This window comes from Balaenoptera ricei, chromosome 12, assembly GCF_028023285.1.
Source record: "Balaenoptera ricei isolate mBalRic1 chromosome 12, mBalRic1.hap2, whole genome shotgun sequence".
Lineage (NCBI taxonomy): Eukaryota > Metazoa > Chordata > Mammalia > Artiodactyla > Balaenopteridae > Balaenoptera > Balaenoptera ricei.
Window position 1 is genome coordinate 7765205 of NC_082650.1, and position 23910 is coordinate 7789114.

Below are 23910 nucleotides of genomic sequence, written 5' to 3' on the forward strand. Positions count from 1 at the left end.
ATCAGCAGGCCACCTTGCTGATGTGGCAGCTGCCCACCGCAGTGAGGATCCTTTCCCCACCAGGAAAGATGTTTGCCTGTTTCCCTTGCGTTTGGATGCACCAATACCATCCTAAAGAGCCGCTCCACCCCTGACCACAGGCAGAAATAACTAAGACCAAAAAACAGCAGAATGAGACCACTCCTGCCTGCATTACACTTGACCTACATGTGTGGAGAACATTTTATTCATTCCTCACAAACAGGTCAAGGGGTTCCAGGGTTCAAAGGCAAGAATGCCAAATTGTCATTCTTTAAAGAGCAGAATTATAAAATCTTGGAAAAATCAAAACAAACAGCCCCAGCAGGTACCCCGAGTGCCCCGGCTGTTGTTTGTAGAAAAAGCCCAGCGATAGAATTTGCAAACCACCTTGAAACCAGACCAGAGCTCTGACCGGCAGACCATGACTCGCATCGTACCCAGCGAGCAAGGCCAAAACTGTGTGTGTTTCCCTGCAACACCTTAGCGAAAAGGTTGGCTGTGTCAGTGAGATATGAATGTATTAATTTCCTGGACACTCAGTTTACTACAGAAAGATCAACAGGGCTGTGATATGTGACAGTGCTCGGATTTCTCCCCGTGTGGTACAGAGGAAGGATTGTTTGCGGGGCCGGCATGAGGTAGGGGCCCACTCACCGGAGGGATGCTACGATAAACACAGCATCTTGCCCTGTGACTTGCTCGGGGCGTTTCGGGGGAGCGGCTGGACACACGTGGCCGGGGAGGTGCGTGGCTGCGAGTTGGTCCGACCAGTAAAGGTCTGGACCAAAGGCTGGTCGCTTTCTAAAATAAACTCACCCTTTGACTTTTGGTCGGGGTTGTGCTGAGCCGGGCCCAGCCTCGTTCAGTGGCGTCTGAGCAGCGCAGGAGGCAGCATTGGGACTTCTCTCCCCGGAACAATGCCGACGGTGGACGACATCCTAGAACACATAGGGGAATTCAACTTTTTCCAGAAACAAACATTTCTCCTCCTCTCTCTGCTCTCTGCCGCCTTCACCCCCATCTACGTGGGCATCGTCTTCCTGGGCTTCACCCCGGACCACCGCTGCCGGAGCCCCGGGGTGGCCGAGCTGAGCCGGCGATGCGGCTGGAGCCTGGCCGAGGAGCTCAACTACACGGTGCCGGGCCCGGGGCCCGAGGGCCAGGCCTTCCCCCGCCGGTGCCGCCGCTACGAGGTCGACTGGAACCAGAGCGCCCTCGGCTGCATGGACCCGCTGGCCGGCCTGGCCGCCAACAGCAGCGTCCTGCCTCTGGGCCCCTGTCGGCACGGCTGGGTGTACGACACGCCCGGCTCCTCCATCGTGACCGAGGTAGGTGATCGTGGGACTTAGAAGGGATGGAGAAAGCAAATCGTGCAGTTTTTCTTAAGGAAGAACCCAGGGAGGGCCAGATGTGCTCTTTGGACTCTAAGTATCTTATAAAAAATAAACAAATAAACAAACAAACAAATTAATTAATCAAGTAAAATCAAATCCTAGTTTTCAAAAAAACATACAGCCTCTTACTTGTCTGGGGTGTGAGCAGGTGAGTTTAAGCTTCAAATTCTGACAGTAATGATTCTAGTGTATTCAAGTCTCAGTGGTAAGAAGCAAGCAAAAACATCAGAATTCCTGGAAATCATGCCAGGAAAGGGAAAATTTTCAAGCCTCCTCTTTTTCTGGAAGCCCTGCCTTCCCCTCCACTCTGCCATGGTACAGATGGACACCTGACACCTCACAGAACTCACCTGAACGGTGCCTTACTGTGATACAGTGTACTTTTCTCTCGATGGCTAACTTTTTTCTCTTTAATTTGCTCGAAGTATCCATATCAAACCATTCGGGGTTGGAGCTTATGCTATGGTACTATTATTTTATTAAAAACCACACTTGGCATTAACATCTAATCATGAGGCCTCTTTTCAATAAATAGAAAGAAAAAATGGAGACTTGCTGTCTTAAAATTTTTTATTGGAATATAGTTGATCTGCAATGTTGTGTTAGTTTCAGGTGTACAGCAAAGTGAATCAGTTATACATATACATATATCCACTCTTTTTTACATTCTTTTCCCATATAGGCCATTAATGACAGAGTATTGAGTAGCGTTCCCTGTGCTATACAGTAAGTCCCTATTAGTTGTCTATTTTATGTATAGTAGTGAGACTTGCTTTCATTGGAGACAAAGCAAAATGGGGGGGATAAAATTATTCTGCAAATACAAAGAAAGCCAGGTGCCTGGCTTAACTTAAAAGGACTGCTCGGATGATGTGAAGATATTCTGTACAGGCGTTAATGTAGAAGAGCCATGTGAAGGACCTAAAATGGTCTGATAGTTACATGAAATGTGGAGGATTGAAGATTTAACACCATAAAACTTTTTTTTTTTCTTCTACACTGATTCTTTATTTCCAGCCTCCATTGGCTTAACATGTTTGTGATTTTTGATTAAACAAACTCATTAAGAAGTAGAAATAATGTTTAACCAAGTATCTGGGCATCCTGTGATCCAGTCAAGTTGACGCATGAAATTAACCATCACAGGAAGCTACCTGTTTCTTAAGGCCTGGACCCAGAAAATGGCAAAGTAAAACTTCCACCACATTCTGTTGGTCAAGTACCATAAAACTTTTAAGAGGCTTTTGCAGCGTGGTTCATCTCATTGTTCATACAGAGATGGGAGACTGAGGCCCAGAGCAGAGAAAAATTTTGCCCAAGGCCACAAAATGAGAAAGCTAGTCCTTAGCCCTAGAAAGGGGTTTCCTCCCGACCTCCAGGCCAGCACCTGTGGACCCCCAGCACCGCCTCCTGTTCCAAGTGAGGACAAAGGTAACAGCCATTAGCAAGATGCTAATTCCCCTAATTTAAAGAGACACTGAACAGCCCGGCTTCCTTAGGGCAACGCTTGAATGTGTCCACACACATATTTAATAAAATTACAAAGAGAAATGGTTTGTGCATAAGTAATTACCCAATTTCAGCTCATTTAGCCAAAACAGTTCAGCCTGATGACATACTGCCAGATGGAATGCTAAACAGACTGCGGGACAAATCTTCGGGGTTGTGTAAAGAAAATTAACACGAGCAAGAAAAGAGTTGGTTTATTGTCGTCCAGTCACATCAGTGCCATGCAAGGAATACCTCCTGAGTTCCCTGGGTTGAGCTGTGTCTAACAGAATTTTGTTTTCTTTCCCTCCCAACCCGGGACACCCCTGGCCCCTCGCAGTTTAACCTAGTGTGTACCAACTCCTGGATGCTGGACCTGTTTCAGTCGGCTGTGAATGTAGGATTTTTTATCGGTTCTGTGGGTATCGGCTACACAGCAGACAGGTAGGTACGGTACAAAAGTGGTGGAAGGTAAGCAGTCCAAGGAGAGCGCTTGGATTCACCTGTTCCTGCCTGAATACCATCCATTCCCGGAGCACACAGACCACACTTTCCTGAATTGTCGCGACGATCTTAGATTTCTTTTACAGCTTTGGTTAGCATGACCAATGTCTTTATTTTCTAATTCTCTTGGATCATAGAGGGATGTTTCAACACTGGGCAGCAGTGTTTCCTTGTGGGCTATCCAGAAGCTTAGCGTTAGAAGGGAGAGTGATAGAGGATTTGATCCCTTTTGTAATCCCAATTCTTTCTTTGGCCTCATGCCATCCACCTGGTCATGCGTCTTCAGGGCCTCTGAGCTCTGTCCCGTCCTCTGCTTGCCTCTCCTGTGCTGGAACCAGGTAGACTCTCCCTTTTGTTCTTACCTGAGCCTGTGGCGTTGCAGGATTCCTGAACTGGGGCCCTGGGGCCAGATGTAATTATATGTATGGAACCGAAGATATAATCTGGTGAAAGGGAAACAGGGTCTCCACACTGGCAGAGGTAAATATCCACTTCCATACTGTCACGTCCCTGGAGAGAGATGAGGAGAGACCTCTCCTCATGGAATGTACAACAGGTGGTCCTCGCACATGGGTCTGTGCCTCCGGGAGCTAGTTTTCAGTGACTCATACTAATCGAGCAGTTCCTATGTCTTTTATTGATCCACTATTTTGTCATCCCAGGTTCACTGTGCTGGAAGTTCCTCATAAGGTGCATCTTTACTCTGTTGATGATCAATTAGACATTATTAGGAATCCCCCAAAGGGAAAGGAACGGAAAAGTTGGCTTTATACTTGATAAGCACCTTAGGTAATTTGGCCATCAGTGCTAATTATTTAATATTCCTGATATTGACTGTTTATTGAGTATTTCCCATGTTCCAGGCACCGTGTGCAACATTCTGGACAGGATTATCCTCTTTAATCATTAGTCACCTAGTGAGATAGTGCCATATAACTATATAATAATTATACCATCTTTTATAATTTATTATAAGCTACAACTATATGTATCTAATTCTGAAATAAGTGGTAAAGTAAATACACTTTACGCTTGTTGCCTTCCCCAACTATATCTTTGATACAGATAAACCAAAAGCCGTGAGCTTAATATTCGATATAGATAGAACATTTTCTCTGATGATACTACAGTCTGGATTAAAACTTGCAAATGTGTTAAAGATTAATAAGGATGGCTGAATCAATCACACCCTCAGGGGCATCTGAACTGTCACAGCCGGGGCCCCCTGTAGCAGCAGGAGGGAGGGAAGGTGACAGTGAAGGTGCTGGGTCACGAGGCAGCCCCGTGCATCACACCACTTCTGTAACTGTCTTCTCAGCCTCCCTTCGAAGGCTCCTCCTGGGGCGCTGTGTGGCACAGAGGCTTGTGAGGTGCAGAGGAAGGTCATTCGCTTTTACTTTTATTGCCACAGAACTGGCAATAAGGACGGTGGTCTGGAAATGACCCCTGAAGTCCTGAGAGGTACCCTGACGAGGGTGGTGGAGAGTCTGCCCTGCTCCCCGCGTGTGGCTCTCTGGACCCCTGAGTCCCGGCTCCCTCTCCACTCGCTCTTCCACAAAGGAAGAGATTCTAACACTCAACTCGCCAGCACAGAAGTGAGCGAACAGGGGACTGAGCTTCACAGCTGGTTCAATAAATGAGTTAATTATTCCCATCCCACTCAGAGAGTAGGAGACCAGTTATCATTCTCTCCGGATGGTGCCTTCCTGACTTAAAATCCCCGGTCAATTATCCACCTTCTTAGATGACCTCATTATTTTGTTCCCATTGTTGAAATCTCCCATGTAAAGTTGACTACTCATTATTCTTCCCCCCAAAGCTGTGTACATCCCTCTATTTCGTTTTCTTAAACTGTCTGAAGTCTGGTTGGTTGGTTGCTGCCCCCTTCTCTTCTGTTTGTGTATGCAGGTAAGGGTGCGTAATAAGACAACCACCCTACTGGTCCAAAAAGGACACTATCTATTGCACATTTAATGCTTATTACTGAATAATTGTCAGGTTTTATAGAATGGAACAAGAATCTCATGGAAACCCATCTGATGCTACAGATTAAACCAACACTGAATAAAATAGATTGTCAGCTATGAGGAATTTTAAAAATATTGTTACTGAGCCCAAGCTCACTCTGCTTGCCACTTGATAGGCCAATAAATCGGAGACGAAGTGTTGAGACAAGGAACACGACTTTATTCGGAAAGCCGGTGAGAAGATGGCAGGCTAGGGTCCCCAAAATAACCATCTTACCGGGGTTTGGATGCCAGTTTCTTTTATAGAACAGAGAGGGGGAGGAGATGGGGAAGTAAAGTAAAAACACCATAAGTTTTGCAAATATCCCCTGGAATGGCCAGCCTCAGGGAGGGGATGTGTTAATTATTTCTTCCTTGCAGCCATCGGCAGGTGGACAGGGTCTGGATGTTTCCCTGAACAAAGGCACTTTGGTTTAACATTCAGGCAGAGGGGCGGGGTTCCCCGAGGCAGGCCATTATGTATAGACAGTATCCTTTTAGTGAACAAAAGCAACAGGAAGCAAAGGTTAAAGTAAAAGAAACAGATCCAACATGTAGTCAGACTTGGTTCTCTCCTGTAACAATATGACCTAACAGCTGATGAACGTGTCTTTTAGAAGAAAGCCAGGAGCACATTATGAACAGGTTATAATAAGAATACTGAGCCTTACACCAAGTCAACTTTCTGAAGGTCACCTTTGCAAGTAGAAGGAGGGAGGGACAGGGGATATATGCTAGAGATTTTGAAAGTAAACCTTTTGTAAGATGTCTAATTTGTTTCATCATTCAAACCTCCTAAAGAATGATTTTCAGAATCACCTGATACCAAAAAAGTAATCTCTCACCAATTCAAAGTTTTTTTTACTCTAATGGTCAGTAATTTAGTGTCAGGCTTGTAAATGTTTAACAACTGACTCTCTGAAGGAAAAAGCCCCCATTTGTAGGGTTTGTTGATCGCCATGTTGTCAAGGCTCCCACGGTGGTCCATTTCAAGCTACCAAAGTGAGGTCACTGAACACAGAGTTGGCTAGAAATATGCACCATTCTATGGTATTTCCACCATACAACTACAACAGATAGACATAAAAAACTTCCTGAGCATAGATAATGGTCAAACACAGTAAAATAATTAGGAAGAGATAAGTTTTGCATATTTATTACACATGTTTTTAACATAATTTACTTTATTGTAAGTGTGTACTTTCATTTTTAATAATGGCTGTGTTTAACAATCAGCTCACAAATTTTCTGAAAGTCTATCAATCAGCTCTCGAAAGCCAGCACTGCGCTGTCCAGATTTCACAGAAGACGAGATCAAGGCAGAATCAAAGTCCCAGTGGGACGCAGTCGAACTTACTCAACTCTGTGGAATCTTTCAAAACTAGCTCTCCCCTACGTACTATGTGGCAGTCATTGTACTGGGCATCACTGTGTGTTACATTTCACTTAGGATCATAACAGCCTTTGAAAGGAGAGTTTATTATCCCGTTTGCAGATGAGGAGACTGAGGCTCAGTGAAATGAAAGCAGTGCTTCCCAAATGTTAACGTCCATATTAACCACCTGGGGGTTTTGTTAGCATTATGATTCTGATCCAGTGGGTCTGGAGTGGGCCTGAGAATCTGCATTTCTAACCACTCGCCGGTGATGCTGATAGCCCAAGACTACAGTCTGAGTAGCAAGTAGCTAAAGGACTTTTGAAGCCAGCAGTCCTGGAGTTCACCCCATTCTCTTTTATTTGCTCTTCGTTTTTCATTTAACCACTTAAGTGGTTCTGTTGTGGGAGGGTAGGAAGGGGGGGAAGGTTCTCAAACCACTCTCCCAAATCTCCAAAATTTCTTCCAGCCCTGCCTCATTGTGTTTTTTTTTTTAATTTAATTAATTAATTTATTTATTTATTTTTGTCTGTGTTGGGTCTTCGTTGCTGTGCACAGGCTTTCTCTAGTTGCGGCGAGCGGGGGCTACTCTTTGTTGTGGTGCGCGGGCATCTCATTGCAGTGGCTTCTCTTGTTGCGGAGTGCGGGCTCTAGACGCGCGGGCTTCAGTAGTTGTGGCACACAGGCTCAGTAGTTGTGGCTTGCGGGCTCTAGAGTGCAGGCTCAGTAGTTGTGGTGCACGGGCTTAGTTGCTCTGCACATGTGGGATCTTCCCGGACCAGGGTTCGGACCCATGTCCCCTGCATTGGCAGGCGAATTCTTAACCACTGCGCCACCAGGGAAGTGCCTGCCTTATTGTTTTAATAGCATTGTGTCTTTATGTGAACATGTCCCCTAGTGAGGCTGTTCTGCATTGGTCGATTTGATTCTCTGAAGGCTTCCACGCACTGAGTTTCAGATGGTGAATGTTCCCTCTCATCAGCCATGGGATTTTGTCCATATACAGGAGCATGATTATGGTGCTTGGTGATTTGGCTGAGTCAACTTTGGAAGTTGAAGAATTATCACTTCAGCACATACTTATAAATTCTTTGAGCGTAAAGGGAGAGGTTCAGGAAGAAAGGCTAAAACATTGTGTTGATATGACTTTGCAAGGCTGTGGATAAAAGTCCAGGGGGTATATGTTTACAGTGAGGAACCACTGACTGAGAATTTTAAAATGATGTGGTCAAAACAGGATTTTAAGAAGTTTAGCAGTTTACATTAATTACTAATGAGACTGCTTGATCTTTAAATTTCAGATTTAAAGCATTAATAATCCCAAGTAATTATTAACAATGTTGTAGATTCTTTTCAAATGGTCAGTTAGTATTGAAATGGTCACTAGAGCACAAATTGCCTAAAAGAAGAGCAGCAATTAAAAAATGTCCAGCCACATCAAATGTGCACTGCTAATGACGTGGCAGCACTACTGACATTCAGTTTGAAGTGGATAAACAAACAAAAATTAAATAAAACATCGCTTTGCGTGAAGAATTTTTTTAAATCCACTAACAGCTAATTAGGGCGCCTTTTAGAACAAAACCAAGAGGACATGATGAAATGTGACAAAAAGAGACTGAACCTCAAGTCAGCTTTCTGAGAGGCAGCTTCGCAAAGGGAGGGAGGGAGGGAGGGATGAGAGCTGGGTGCGAAGCTCTTTACGTGTAGTACCGCACTTAATCCCCTGGCCAGGCTGGGTCAGATAGCTCTTCTCCAGATGAAGAAACTGAGAAAGGCCTCATAACTCACCCGACGTCCCAGTCAGCGGTAAGGCCAAGGTTAAACCCAGGTTCCCACGTTTCCGTCTACCCTGCACTGAGACACTCTCCAGGTCCCTAAACCGATGGGACCCAAGTCTCTCAAATAAAATGTGCAGGAGCAATCTTGCTAAGGTACTCCATGGCAAAGGCCTATGGGATGGCAACAGGTGAGATGATGACAGCGCCACACAAAAGACCGTTTCCATGGAGACACACAAATACCATGAAGTCCAAAGGCAGTGTTGGAAATGGATGGGGAAATACATTGAACATGGAATTTTGTTTTTTCTAAAGCAAAAGCTCCTCAGTGGGCAACTAGTTGAGACTGTTGGTGCAAAGGCCCAGCTCATGTGATGACAGAAGACCTAGACGGGCCCTTGGGGCATTCAGCGCTGGGTGGCCTGAAGAATCACCCCCTCCCCACGTACCCTCCACAGTATGGGGCTGAGAGGTGCTCCAGCCCAGGGTGAATGGGCCTCACTGGGCTTCAGGTTTATACATAGTGCAAAGTCCTGATGGAACTGACCTGAAGTCAGGGATTCTCTTGGTGCGTTATCAGTCTGTACCTCCTGAATTTCCATAATTCAGAGATAACCTCCACTTTAGTTTAGAGTTCCATAACTTCCATGAATTTTCTACAACCCTCATGAATCTAATCTAATTCCATTCCCTGTCTTCGTTTTCTCCTTGCAGGTTTGGCCGTAAGCTCTGCCTCTTGATTACAATCCTCATAAATGCTTCATCTGGAGTTCTCGTGGCTATTTCCCCAACCTATACATGGATGTTAATTTTTCGCTTGATCCAAGGACTGGTCAGCAAGGCAGGCTGGTTAATAGGCTATATCCTGAGTAAGAACGCTTGTGATTGTAGCTATGGGGGACATTGCTGGCAAAATATAGTCAGTCACCTGAGGGTAGCTGCACAGGAAAATGGACTCAGCTTCAAGACAATGTTGAAAGATTTTTTTTCTGTATCAAAAGAATTTCTGAAATCTTTTCAGTAAACTCATTCTGCATTCCTCCTAGAAAGAAAACAATGAAGCAGGAATGAGAGTAAACATCATGCCATCCAAACTCTTATATAACTCTTCAGGAATTTTTGTTTTCTGTGCCCATAGAGAGGAAATCTAGCCTACCAGGCTTTACAGAGAGACAATTCATTGATGAGAATATATTAGATTTATAAGGGGCTTTATTAATTTGAGTACATCCATTCTAGCAAACCACATTTATCCTCAATGTATATGCAAGGAAACCAAGGATAGAAGTACTGTGGTCGATCTCGGTTCCTCAGCGAGCCATTTGTAGGAACAGGAATATCATTTACATCCTACTCATTAGGAGTCAGGGTTATGCTTAAGCTCCATGGATTATAAGAGAATATTTGGATGATGACAGCAGAGCATCTGTAAAATAATATTAAGGAGAATTACCACCATAATTAGATCTTGGGAATTCACTCCATCATTGCTTGCCCTTCTGCTACATTCAAATAGCATCCACACAAAGGGAAATGGACACTGAAATTAAAATAATATTAATCAATCTTTCATTTCGCACAAGAGAACTAGAATATGTGTGCTTAAAATTTGACCCAGTAAAGTTAATTTGGGGGATTCTGTGAGATGAAGAGGAGATGGTGCCTAATACTCTCAGGTGCCTGTCATGGTCGTCACCTGATCTATGTCTGGGCAACAAAGGAACTAATGTACGCAGTTATTCGATGAGAAATTTGGTTTCTCATACACATGACATGTAGAAATATGTAGAATTTGAATTTAAATTTCATCCTTCTCCCATTAATTTCTTCTCCAGTCCCTCTGGATGTCCTTAAGGTGCACCTGTCATTCACCCTCTTTTTACCTGCTACCCCAAGACCTCATCCATGACCCCCACCACTTTGAAAGACAGACATTTCTATTTATTAAGCATGTACATAATTTTGTCCATCTTTTTAAAATGCTTTTGGATAATTCACAGTGATTTATAGAAATAATTTCAGAGTGCATTTCTATTTGGTTTACAAATAGTTGAAGTCTTTAACACGATTACCAAACATTTAAAGCAAAACTCTGGGGTTCATGGAATATCTAGAATCTCAATTCTAGAATGTCTGTAATATAAAAATGACTATTTCTTAAATCCACGTACCACAGACTTCATACTTCTGTCATGATGTAGTCATGGGATTGGATAAGGCTGATTATTATACCATGTGCATTGTTATGCTTGTAAACCAGCTCTTGGAGAATAAAAAGCCTGATTCATAGTGTTTTCCAATTTCTAAGTTGTAAATACTCCCACCATGCCTGCTTTTAAGATACCAATGGGTTAAAAACCAGCTTGCAAAATTCCTGAAAATTTAAAAATCAGTTCTTGCAAGCCAGTACTGGCCGACTCCAGTCAGCTTGGAACGCCACCACCAGGTTTCCAAGCCATTTAAACACATTAACAAGATTGCCAAGAAAATGTTTAACTCATGTAAGAGGACAAGTTACATTGAGCTATTCATTTACGTGAAAATCATCTATGCTCTAAAGTCAATGTTTACTCCATGTAATGTGGGATTATAAGATTTCACATTAATTAACGCAACAGCAGTAATCATAACAAAATAGGTCCCAAAGAACATTTAAAAGTTTTCAGAGAGCTGTATAGAAAATTCTAGAACTTGGACTACTTTCTGAGTTGGCATTCTAGTTTCCCCATGGTTAGACAGCCAACTCACTGTTGTACTGACTTGCGTTGACCATTTGGGTTCTCTCTGCAGTTACAGAATTTGTTGGGCTGAGCTATCGGAGAACAGTGGGGATTTTTTACCAAGTGGCCTTTACGGTTGGGCTCCTGGTGCTTGCTGGGGTGGCATACGCACTTCCGCACTGGAGATGGCTGCAGTTCACAGTGACTCTGCCCAACTTCTGCTTCTTGCTCTATTACTGGTAAGTCCATGTGGAACCAAGAGGAGATAGACTGAAATATTTTATTTAGCTAAAAAGACTGTCTCCCCCAATGCACACCATCCTTCCAACCTAAGATATCCTTCACTCTTCTGTTTCACAGGAAACCCAGGTCCATGTTTCAGGGATAAAAATCATAAGCTTTAACCTGTCTTCCCATCTGGAAATCAGATGTTCTTTCACTTTGAACTTAAGAGCTTTATGACTTGGATCTCACATTTTTCACATTATTTTTGTGGTGTTTAAAGTAGCTTCCAGTAGCCATGATACCCTTTAAAGAGACTGACAATATTACTGTTCTTATGCTGCCCCTCCTCAGAAGAAACTTCAGGATAGAGAAGGGGAAGTATGGCACTTTTGTCACCACCTCCCATACCATGCCAAAAGCAGACATCCCCAATCAATCACAGCAGTCTTTATCCCAGATAAGGCCAACATGGCACCCCAGAGAGACCATACCAAGCAATCAGAGTTACCAGGGCAAGTGAAATATGTTTCTCACCCCTGCCCAAGGGAAACATGGAAAACAGTAAAAACAGAAGAAACTATCAGAAACTCCTAATGCAAGGTTACCTGAGATAAAGCAAGAGGGATGCTAGATTATCAAACAAATCTCTCTCCTATGAGAAAACTCACTTATTTAGCTCCTGGACATATCTACCTGTTCTTCCCATAGCTGTCTTGTCTAAGAATTAAACATCTCAACCCTTCCCAGGAAGCCTATTTCTCCTCCGAAAGCCAGTAAAACTCTGAGAGTGATCCTTCGCTTCATCCCTATATCCTTTCTACCCCCTTTATATCTCTGAAACCATCCCTTTTTTCCCCTGTTCTCATTAGGAATCCATTATGTCTTGCCTGGATTTCTGGGTAGACTCATAACTGGTCTCTTTGGCATCAGCTTTCCCATCCTCTAATCCATGTTTCACGCCGCATTGTAAAAATCCAGGCCCACCCCGTTACTTTCCTGCTTAAACGTCTTTCAGTAGCTTGATTCCCTTCAGAATAAAGACCTAATGCTTTAGCATGACAGAAAAGGCCCACCTATTATCCAAGTTCTGACTATTTCTGAAGCATTTCTTGCCACTTTCACTCAATAGAGTCAAATTTAATTTTCTTACAATTCTACAAGCTCCACAGAACAGTAGAAAATAGGTATTTGGGGTGTTTTGTTTTCTTCAGATAAATATTCAGAAGTGGAATTTCTGGATCATACAGTAGTTCTAATTTTTTTAAGGAACCTCCATCCTGTTCTCCATAGTGGCCGCACCCATCTACATTCCCACCAATAGTGCACCAGGATTCCCTTTTCTCTACATCCTTGCCAACACTTGTTACTTCTTGTCTTTTTGATAACAGCCATTCTGACAGGTGTGAGGTGATACCTCATTGTAGTTTTGATTTGCTTTTCCCTGGTGATTAGTGATGTTGAGCATCTTTTCATGTAGTTGTTGGCCATCTGTATGTCTTCTTTGGAAAAATGTCTATTCAGATACTCTGCCCATTTTTAAATTGAATTGCTTGGTTTTCTGCTATTGGATTGCATGAGTTCTTTATATATTTTGGATATTAACCCTCTATCAGATACATGGTTTGCAAATATTCTCTCCCATTCAGTAGGCTGCTTTTTCATTTTGTTGATGGTTCCCTTTGCTGTGTAGCCCCTGCACACTTTTATTTCCTTTGTAGATCCAACCAAACCTCACTGTGTAAGATCCCTCACAGAAATCTGCTTATGACCCCTGGGGGTGGGTGTTCAGTAAGATTTTCCCCTCCACTTAACAGCATTGATGACACTTTTTCTATGCCCTAGGTGTGTACCTGAGTCTCCTAGGTGGCTGATCTCCCAGAACAAAGATGCTAAAGCCATGAAAATCATTAAGCACATAGCAAAGAAAAATGGAAAATCTCTGCCTGCCTCTCTTCAGGTGAGCCAGCAGCTGAAGTATCAAATCAGGGAACAGTGGAAAGGAAGATTTGGGAAAACCGTGCATTGTCTCAATGGGGAGTGGCAGAAGGGGCCCACCCACCATGTGCAACAGGATATTTCTGTTGTTCTAAGGTTTGTGGTTCCCTGGTAGAATATTTTAAGCAGATGGAAAACGTAAAACTAAAGGAAGCCAAAAGTCTTTTAAAAGTCAAATGAGAAGCTTCTCTCTTGTTTACCTCTTGACCATGTTGCCCCTTAGGCTCCGGTACTTGCAGTCTTGTTTGCCTGTGTGTCCATCAACATCCTCAGGGAGGGAGGTTTTCCCCAGAGGGAAGATTCTTCAAACACAAATAATTTCTTAGAATTTTTAAAATTTTGGATAGAAATTATCCCAAAATATTTTAAGCAACCCCTGCCTTCCTGAATAGAACAAATTACTGAAGTGTTCATTCTCTCTGCATTTAGTGTTTTGCCTTTAGCGGACCTCATCACCTTTAATTTAAACCTTTTCATCTGACAAGGCTTGGAAAAGAGAATATCAAGCTTATTAGGAATTTATATTGAAATAAGAGTAAGTCATTTCTGATGAGGCTCTAAGATGAGTGACCTGTAAGAATTTGAGATTGACGTGGCATTTAGAGTGAGGATTTGGGGGCTCAGAGCTCTTTTTTCTTCACTTCCTCTCTGGTTTCTGGGTGTTTGGAATATGTATTTTTCCCCACGAATGACAAGCATAGCACTGATTCTTGGATTTCAGATCCTCTCAGAAACTGGCCAGGGAATAAGGCACATGTGGGTCACTGTCTCGCTCAAGGTCAGAGTTCACGTGAGGGTGGTAAGTCTGGTCACTGCTGGTCTCCTGGAGACTTCTTCCCCTCGTTCCTGGGCCTTTCACACAACATCAGGTGCTGCTCCAGGAAGGAGACAGAGGGGAGTGGGTCTCACAAGGGTTCTGCTTCCTGAACCCTGGAGATGAAATGTTCCCTCCACCACCTACTGTGTCATCTAGAGTAGGGCTTCTCAATTCTGTGCAGAGGATCACCTGGGGACCTTGTGAACGTGCAGATTCGGGTTCCATCTGTCTGGGCTGGGGCCTGAGATCTTTCATTCTAATGAGCTCCAGGCGATTCAGTTGCTGGACTGAGTGCCAGGGTCCCAGATCACTCTCCTGACCTTTGGGCCACACACCAATCCAGGTGTGCAGAGAGGGCGTGTCAATGCCCTCAGCCCTCAGGGCCACTGGGCTGGGCCTTGATTTTACCCCACCCGCTTTACCAGCAGTATCCCTTTATATACGTGCATGAGTTACCTCACTTCTCTGTAGCCCAGCTTCCTCTTCTGTGAAATGGGGTGAAAAACGTAGACCTAACTTGTAGGGTAGTTGTAATGATTAAACAAGCTAATGTGTGTGAAGGGCTTAGCTAGTCCTGGGCACATTAAAAGCACTCAGCAAGTGTAAGGCATTATGTTCCCTGGATGACCCTGGGATGCCATCATGAAATATACAAAGCTGTTCCTATTTTTTCTATTCTTAGAGCCTTGGACCTGATGAGGAAGTTGGCGAGAAGTTGAATCCTTCATTTCTTGACTTGGTCAGAACCCCTCAGATAAGGAAACACACTTTGATCTTGATGTACAACTGGTAAAGATTATTTTTCACTTTAAAATCCCTCCAAATTCTTTTACTCTGAATCATCCACATAAAGGGAGGGACCAAGAGTACCTTCAAAACATAGCCTGGGTCCAGTTAGCATGAACTGTGGATTGCAAGTAGGCTCATTTATAGGTGGTTTTCCTGAAATCATTTTTCTCAGGCAGATATTGAAATCAGCTTGCAGTCCCAACGCATAGATCACTACATTCTCAACCTTGGCTTTCCCTTAAGAATCACCTGGGAGGTAGTAAAATGCCAAGGCCAGACCCCTCCCTGACAAGGATATGGATTTAATTGGTCAAGGGAAAGACCTAGGAACCAATACTTTCAAAATCCTCCAGGTGATTCTAATATATAGCCAAACTGAGAACTATTGCTATAGATTAACTTTTTTCAGTTGAAGTATAATTGATTTACAATATCATGTTAGTTTCAGGTATACAGCACAGCAATTCAGTTACATATATGTGTATATATATACATGTACATGTATATATTCTTCTTCAGATTCTCCTCCCTTATAGGTTATTACAAAATATTGAGTACAGTTCCCTGTGCTACACAGTAGGTCCTTGTGGTATAGATTAATTGATGATGAGTGTACATCTCTCCTGATTGTACAAGGCTTTTTATTTTTCTTTTCTACCTGGAGAAAATAAATAAGTAAACTTCCCGAACAAGAATAAGCCACAGGAACAGATGAACCAGTTTGCAGGGCAGAAATAGAGACACAGATGTAGAGAACAAACGTATGGACACCAAGGGGGGAAAGTGGCAGGGGGTGGTGGTGGTGTGATGAATTGGGAGATTGGGATTGACATATATACACTAATATGTATTAAATGGATAACTAATAAGAACCTGCTGTATAAAAAAAAAACAAAATTCAAAAATTCAAAAAAAAAAGAAGAAACCACAGGAATAATCCACTGGCTCCACAATCCAATAGCAAGCCTGACCGTCCTCACCGCCTGCAGGCTGCTCCAGAGCCCTGTGCTGTGGGCCCTGCAACAGCCTCCTTTGCTGCAGCATGCTTCCCTTCACGGGGCGGCATCACCGGGACGACTCACATCAGCCAAAGGAAGCTTCGCGGTCGCTGACAAAAGCAAAGCTCATCAGGAATTAATTTAGCAACCTTCACAATATTGCATGTAAAAGGCATCGGGGAAATTTGGCTTCATTATCCTTTCTTTTTCTGAGTAATTGTGATTCTTGCTAATCATCCTCACATTTTCCATTACAGACAATGAACATTTTTAGTCAACAAAACTAGATCAAAATGTTGCTGTATCACGTCAGAAGATAAATCATCAAAAGTGGGCCTGTACCCATTTGGGAATTTGGTACCCATTTGGTCTCCTGGGTTCCTAATGTTTGGATTAAGTAGTCAATCCTTGTGATTTCGACTGCATTTGAAGGCCACAAAGAGAAAAACAATTAACAACCACTAACAGCTTGATACAGTTTACTAAATAAATCACTCTAGTAAGACAGTTCTTCTTGCCTTTCAATTTGGTCAAGGAATGTTAGCCTAATTCTTCCCCTTTCCTGGTGCTGGGGTCACAGCCAGCCCCCGCAGTGGGTCAGATGGTGTTAAAGCAATGGAATAGAGGGAAAAGCAATAATAAGAGGACCAAAAAAGGTGACCTACAATCAACCTTTCAGTGACTTGCTCCTGGTGCCTGGCTTGACCTGAGCTCTCCTCTTTGCTCAGGTTCACGAGCTCTGTTCTCTACCAGGGCCTCATCATGCACATGGGCCTTGCCGGGAGCAACATCTACCTGGACTTCCTCTACTCTGCCCTGGTCGAATTCCCGGCCGCCTTCATCATCCTCGTCACAATTGACCGCGTGGGTCGCCGTCATCCATGGGCTGCATCGAATACGGTGGCGGGGGCAGCCTGTTTAGCCTCGGTTTTTATCCCTGAGGGTAAGTGTCAGGCCAAGCCGGGGTCTTGTCTTCCAAGGCCCTGAGAAGAAGGGATATTACAACCCTTTGATAGAAAGACCATGTCATTTAACATCCAAGTCAATTTGGAAAGAATGAACAAAATATCTGGGACCTTCCTGAGTGAACCCATATGGCAACTCTGCCTTTAAGAACAGTGGCACCCAGTGGTTGCCTGATGTAATATAATAACACCCACTGGTTCTTTGATGTAATATAACAAGAGAGGTTAGGAGGACCCATGCCACAGGCCATCGAGCTGGCCCAGAGCAGGGAGTATGCTATTTCTTTTGGGTGACTTCTATAGACTAAAGCTGGTGCAACTTTGGAAGCTGGTATAATTGTGTTGTCATTAATGACTGGGGTCTAAAGTGAAGAGAGTATCAGAATTGTGTCTGAGGCTAAAACAAACAGACATGGGGAATTTGGCTGAATTGTCCTGGGTCTATAGAAGAACCGATTGTGCATTCTTGTCCCATTCTGGAGGGTGCACTTTCTCCTTGCAAACGCCCCTGGGGCACTGCTGGGAGACCAGGGAGTGAGTGCAGCACGTGTCAGCGGTGTGTTTTCCCCTTCAGATCTACACTGGCTAAGAGTTACAGTCGCATGCTTGGGTAGAATGGGGATTACAATGGCCTATGAAATGGTCTGCCTGGTCAATGCGGAACTGTACCCCACATTCATCAGGTGAGCGCATTTCCTTCAGCATGAAGAGAGCAGCTGGGACATTTGTTTACTGGTGAGAAAGACCACAGGTGCCAGCAGAGGACACCGTACTTTTTTCTTCAATTTATTTTATTGAAGTATGGTTGATTTACAACCTTGTGTTAATTTCTGCTGTACAACAAAGTGATTCAGTCATATATATATATATACACATTCTTTTTCATATTCTTTTCCTTTATGGTTTATCAGAGGATATTGAATCTAGTTCCCTGTGTCCCTGTGCTATACAGTAGGACCTTGTTGTTTATCCATCCTATATATACTAGCTTGCATCTGCTAATCCCAAACTCCCAATCCAGCCCTGTCCTGCCACCCCCTGCCCCTTCGCAACTACAAGTCTCTTCTCTATGTCTGTGAGTCTTTTTCTGTTTTGTAGATAAGTTGATTTGTGTCATATTTTAGATTCCACATATAAATGATATCATATGGTATTTATCTTCCTCTTTCTGACTTACTTAGTATGATCATCTCTAGGGAGGACAGCTTACCTTTCAAAACGCAGGGTAAGAGAGGTTGAGACCATTTCAAGGCAGTATGCAGGTCACACCTCACACTTACAGGATAGGGTAAAACACAGAAACCATGCGATGAGAACAGAAGCTATTGAATTGCCAGAGAGGGATGACCAAATGTCAACATGAGGGAGAGTAGCCCAAGCAGGACCATAGAATAGAGCAGGGGAGACAGTGATGAAAGTAAAAAATGAAAATTGTCCCCAACACCAATCAAAAATCTTCAAGAAAGTTAATATAAAACAAGTACAACAGAATATGAATGGAATTATGTACCATGTATCATTTATGTGCATTGACAATGACGTGTACACTTTCAGTTCACACACACATTTTAATGCTTTGGGGAAGTATTTATCTGGGGGATGTGGGAGATAACCACTGTCCTTTGATAAGCAAAGGATACATCAGTGTCCTGTGTTTCAGGAACCTTGGGGTCCTCGTCTGCTCTTCCATGTGTGACATCGGGGGCATCATCACGCCGTTCCTCGTCTACCGGCTCACCAACATCTGGCATGAGCTTCCCCTGGTGGTTTTTGGTAAGATATCCTCAGAGATGTCTTTGAATGAAAACCTATTTTTTAGATGCCTCCATGTTTCTACCTCAAAACAAGTGCTATGTTTGCAAGTAACTACTAAATATGACTAGTAATTGCTACTACCAGTAGTGTAGTAATGCTAGTATTACTAATAGTATTAGCAGCTGCCAACACTCAGGTCTGGGAGCCCACGAGGACTTATGCCCATAGAGGTGCAAAGTCAAGGGAGAGTGAGGTGGAGTTTCCCCTGAAGAAGACCCTTCGCTCCTCACTGATTTCCACCCCTTTGTCCAAGAGCTGACCCTTTCTGCCTCCTCTATGCCCAGATGTAGAAAAATACAAATGCTTTTACTTCGTTACTTCAAAAAAGGCAGTTAAAATTTTGCAAAGGGCAATTTCAAAACCCAGGGGAAACAAAGACCAAGGAAATGCGTTAGAATAACAGGAACACCTGTGTGGGTGCTGGGCGCCCCGGCCCTCAGATTCCTCGGCCATTCGATTTCAGGAGCCCGGGCACAGCACTTCCCTCTGACCCTGAAGGATGTACAGACACTGAGCCGGCCTCTCCCTGACCAGCCCACAGGAGAGAAGGGGCGGGACAAACCTAATTGTCAGCACATGCTGAACGCAAAGTCTGCAGACTGTGAAAGGGGCTGGGAATCCTGGGCATTTCCATTCACTCAACATCCGTTGTCTTTTCCGCTGCGGTAGACGGAGGCACGGGTCCTCTCCTTCTGTGCGTCCACGCAGACACAGCTCCAGAGCCATACACGTAACACTCACCTTGTCAGTGTTAGCCCCAAGGTCTCGATGGACACATTTCAATCTTCTTTCAGACGCATTCTGAGTCTTTATTTATTTATTTACTTATTTTTGGCTGCGTTGGGTCTTCGTTGCTGCAGGCAGGCTTTCTCTAGTTGCGGCGAGCAGGGGCTACTCTTCGTTGCGGTGCGCGGGCTTCTCATTGTGGTGGCTTCTCTTGTTGCGGAGCACGGGCTCTAGGCGCACGGCCTTCAGTAGTTGTGGCACGCAGGCTCAGTAGTTGTGGCTCCCAGGCTCTAGAGTGCAGGCTCAGTAGTTGTGGCACACGGGCTTAGTTGCTCCGCGGCATGTGGGATCTTCTCAGACCAGGGCTCGAACCCATGTCCCCTGCATTGGCAGTTAGAGTCTTAACCACTGTGCCACCAGGGAAGTCCCTGAGTCTTTCTTTTAATTTGACAGAAATGTAACACTTTTCCCCATGGGCATACAAGACTTAATCTGGGGGGAGGAAGGGAAAGACCAGCTCAGATGCACAGCAGGGGGATAGCAAATGGTTCTCCTCTTGGTGCCACACGTTGTCACACACAAGTGTCTCTGCTCATTCCCTTCTTCTCAAGGGATTTGTGAAGGGGAAATTTTCTACTGCCATAGATCTGCCAGCAAAAGCTCCAAACCCTTGCTAGAACTCACCCTTGAAAGACACCCAGTGAATGTCTCCACGTTCCAACTTAATAACAGGATGGCCCAGGTTGATAGAACATGAGCTGAGCTCTTTATCCTGAGATGACCAGCGTGGCTGGTCCTGCTGGGAGGCACGTGCCCCAGATTCTTTCCTCCCCCAGCTCTGGCCAAGGGACCTGACCCCAGAGCCCCCTTTCCATCTTGGGGAAGCTCCCTCACACGCTCTGGATCCTTCCTTCCATCCCAATCTTGCCCACTCCCCTAGGTGGGCAGTGAGTGATGCATGGGTCAGTGGGACATTTCTGGGTAGAAAATAGATACTTCATTAGTGTCTATTTTGTTTCTCTTAGTACCATTTAACCAAAAAATTGCAAAGTCCAGACCCAGAGGATCCCCCCATACCCAGACCCTCCCTCGGACCTTGCCTTTCCATCGAAAAGATAAAGGATTTTAACTGCATTTCAACATTGAAGTAAACTCAAAGACAATTCTCAATTTTATTTTGCTGGTAGTTTCCTTCTCTCACCAACCTTTAATAGCTAGCAGGAAGCAAAGCTAACAGTTTTACACTTTTTCTTTCTCTTTTCACACAATAATGGTGTGTCACTTGTGCTCTTGAAATAGCCAGAAATGGTCATCTAGAAGCATGAAAACCAACAAATAAACACATTGGAAAATCCTGGTTGAAAGAGCACTGGAAAAATTGATAAGGGATATCCTAGTTAATTAGGCCTATCTTTGCAAATATAAAGTACTAAATGGATGATAATTTGATTATCTAATACATTCTTCACAGTTCACTCACTTCAGAGAATCGAAGCCAGCTGAATATGTCTCTTGTTTGCATGAGTTACAACCAAGTGAATCTCTCAAGGTTTGGGGAGATCTTGAGAGGTTAACTATTTAGTTCATGCCATGTGCCAGGCACTCTTCTAAGCACTTAACAAATATGAATTCATTTCAGCCTCAAAACAAGCCTTTGTGGTGGAGATACCACCCCACTTTCTGTCGGGGAGTCTAGAGTATCAGGGGGATCAGAGAACTTCTCAGGGCTCTGAGACCAATACTCGGGGTGTCAGTACCAGACCCAGGTGCCCAGAGCTACAGCCGGTGCCCTGAACCACTGCACACTGGAGGCCCGTATTTCTGCCAGTTTTAAGCATGCAAAAAATGGAGTCCAGCAGGCATTTTTTGAAACCCCCCAGCTAGTGAAGAACCCACATCCTACTTCCTGCATTCAATGATGGAAAAACATATAAAGATGTAACCTTAAATCCTAAACTCTTAGTGGGAATTTAGAGAAACAAAAACACCAACATCTGCAAAAGATTACAGCTGGAGACAAAGGAAACAAGGAATAAGAGAAATTTATCCAATACCTGAATCAGAACAGAAAGGCCTGGCTATCTGAAAAAGACTATATATAGCCATATATATATATATATGAATCACTTTGCTGTACACCTGAAACTAACAGAACATTGTACATCAACTATACTTCAATTAAGAAAAATAAAAAGCAAAAATAAATAAATAAAAATCCAATAAAAGGCTTGGCTATACTATTTAATGCTGTTATGAAATAATGCGTGATTCATTACTTTTATTTGCTAGTAATGATCCAAGTTTCTGACTCGTTTTCATTACTGTGTGCTTTATATTGGCAGGGCTATATTCTTTCTTTTCTTAGCATTGGTTCTTTTTCAGAGTTATTTTCTGACTCCAAAGTATCTTAATATCACGGCAATGTCCTCTAGCCTAGAATAACCTTGACTCAAAATGTTAAGTATTTCATTTCCCTATAAGGAATTGTAATCCAGCAGAGTGTGGAACGGGCAAAATATTTATGATGGGGAATAGGGCAGTCAGAGACAGCAAAGGAATCTGTAAGTATAGGAAATCAGCAAAAAAAAAAATTTTTTTTTAAGAAATAAGGAGAGCTTTAATTATAGAGCCATCAGGTTCAGTTCTGAATGTGATTTGCGTCTGTTGGTTTTCAGCTGTAGTTGGCCTGATTGCTGGAGGACTGGTGTTATTGCTCCCAGAGACCAAAGGGAAGACTTTGCCTGAGACCATTGAAGAAGCTGAAAACATGCAGAGGTAGGGAGCTGGGATTCCTAAATGAACTATTCAATACACGTTTTGGGAAAACTCTGGAGCCAGTTGTAAAGAAAGATGAGGTTGAATCTATACCTCACACCATACACTGAGATCAATTCAAATGAAATCAAAGACTAAAATGCACCAAAAAGGAAACACTAAAAGAATGAAGATACTATGGGAGAATACCTTTAGCCTTTCATAGTGAGGAAGGTCTTTAAAATTTGACCACAAATATCCAGGACCCATTAAAAAAAGTTTGCCTTCGAAAAATCTAAAATTCTATGTTGAAAAACTACCATAAACTTAAAAAAAATAGCAATCTTAGAGAAAATATTCACTCCTTCATAAAGGGCTAATTTTCCGAATATATAAAGAGGTCTAACAAATCCGTAAGAGCAACCCCTCAACAGAAAAAATGGGCAAAGGACTTGAACAGACAATTCAGTGAAAGAAAGAAAAAAACAGTTCCAAAATATATTAAAATGTGCCAAATCTCTTTCATAATAAGAGAAGTGCAAAGTAACACCGCAATAATAGCCACTGGGATTGTTAAAGATCAAACTGCTTGGTAACATACAGGTGACCCTTGAACAATGCAGCGGTTAGGGGTGCCAACACCCTGTGCAGTCAAAATCCACATGTAACTTTCAACTCCCCCAAACCTTAACTGCTAATAACCTGCTGTTGACCAGAAGCTTATGGATAACATAAATAGTTGATCAACAAATATTTTGTATGTTATATGTATTACATACTGTATTCTTACAATAAAGTAAGCTAGAGAACAGAAAATATTATGAAGAAAATCAAAAGGAAGAGAAAATACATTTACAGTACTATACTGTATTTATTGATACTGTAAGCTTACATCGTCTGTTTATAGACAAATTGTCATTACCTACATTAACATTGTCTTATATGATACAAAACACTGTAGATGTTATATGTATTACTAACAGTAGACATCAAAAATGAAAAGATAATGTAAAAAAGACATCCATATCTATTAACAGATATAGTGATTCAAGCATTGAAAATGAAGAAGCAGCAATGTGATTGATTTAAGGTCGCCTAGTGTAATTGATAATACAATTGCTTGATGGCAGCCTAGCCTATACACTAATGAATGAATTGATATAAAATGTTTATGTCATACAGTATACAGTCATATTCATAATACAGTATTGGAAACATTGTTACATTTTTTAAAACACCACTTACCTGTGACGATAGGCTGATACGCAGTTTCTCCAATACGAGCGAGAAAGGCGTATTGTACGATAATGTAATTCTTTGAAAGCAAAATTATAAAACAGAAAATGAACACTTTAATTTTATATTAAATATCACTCACCTTATGCCTATGTAAGGATAGACTAATGTCTACATATACTTTATGCATTCATGACATGCTTAACTTTGTCTTAATTTTTTCAATATTTCTAGGCTACCTGGTTCATCTGAGAGTTTTTTCAAATCATCACAAAATGCCAAAACATTTTCCAATGTATTT

At 42.9% G+C, this 23910-nt stretch overlaps 1 protein-coding gene across 2 annotated transcripts in view; it reads left to right on the plus strand.

Moving 5' to 3' along the window:
* Nucleotides 1–476: 476 nt before the first annotated feature.
* Nucleotides 477–23910, plus strand: part of SLC22A2 (solute carrier family 22 member 2) — a 31703-nt gene continuing 8269 nt past the window's right edge. The window contains exons 1-11 of one of the 2 annotated variants that reach the window (XM_059940884.1): nucleotides 477–1349; nucleotides 3244–3347; nucleotides 9284–9438; nucleotides 11360–11528; nucleotides 13357–13471; nucleotides 15009–15115; nucleotides 16842–17056; nucleotides 17653–17761; nucleotides 18739–18851; nucleotides 22295–22394; nucleotides 23844–23910. The exon at nucleotides 23844–23910 is cut by the window's right edge and continues 683 nt beyond it. In XM_059940884.1, coding sequence (XP_059796867.1) covers nucleotides 939–1349; nucleotides 3244–3347; nucleotides 9284–9438; nucleotides 11360–11528; nucleotides 13357–13471; nucleotides 15009–15115; nucleotides 16842–17056; nucleotides 17653–17761; nucleotides 18739–18851; nucleotides 22295–22394; nucleotides 23844–23910 — 1665 coding nt within the window. In that variant the 5' untranslated portion in view covers nucleotides 477–938. The remainder of the gene's footprint in view (nucleotides 1350–3243; nucleotides 3348–9283; nucleotides 9439–11359; nucleotides 11529–13356; nucleotides 13472–15008; nucleotides 15116–16841; nucleotides 17057–17652; nucleotides 17762–18738; nucleotides 18852–22294; nucleotides 22395–23843) is intronic. The other variant, XM_059940885.1, reaches the window with a different exon arrangement.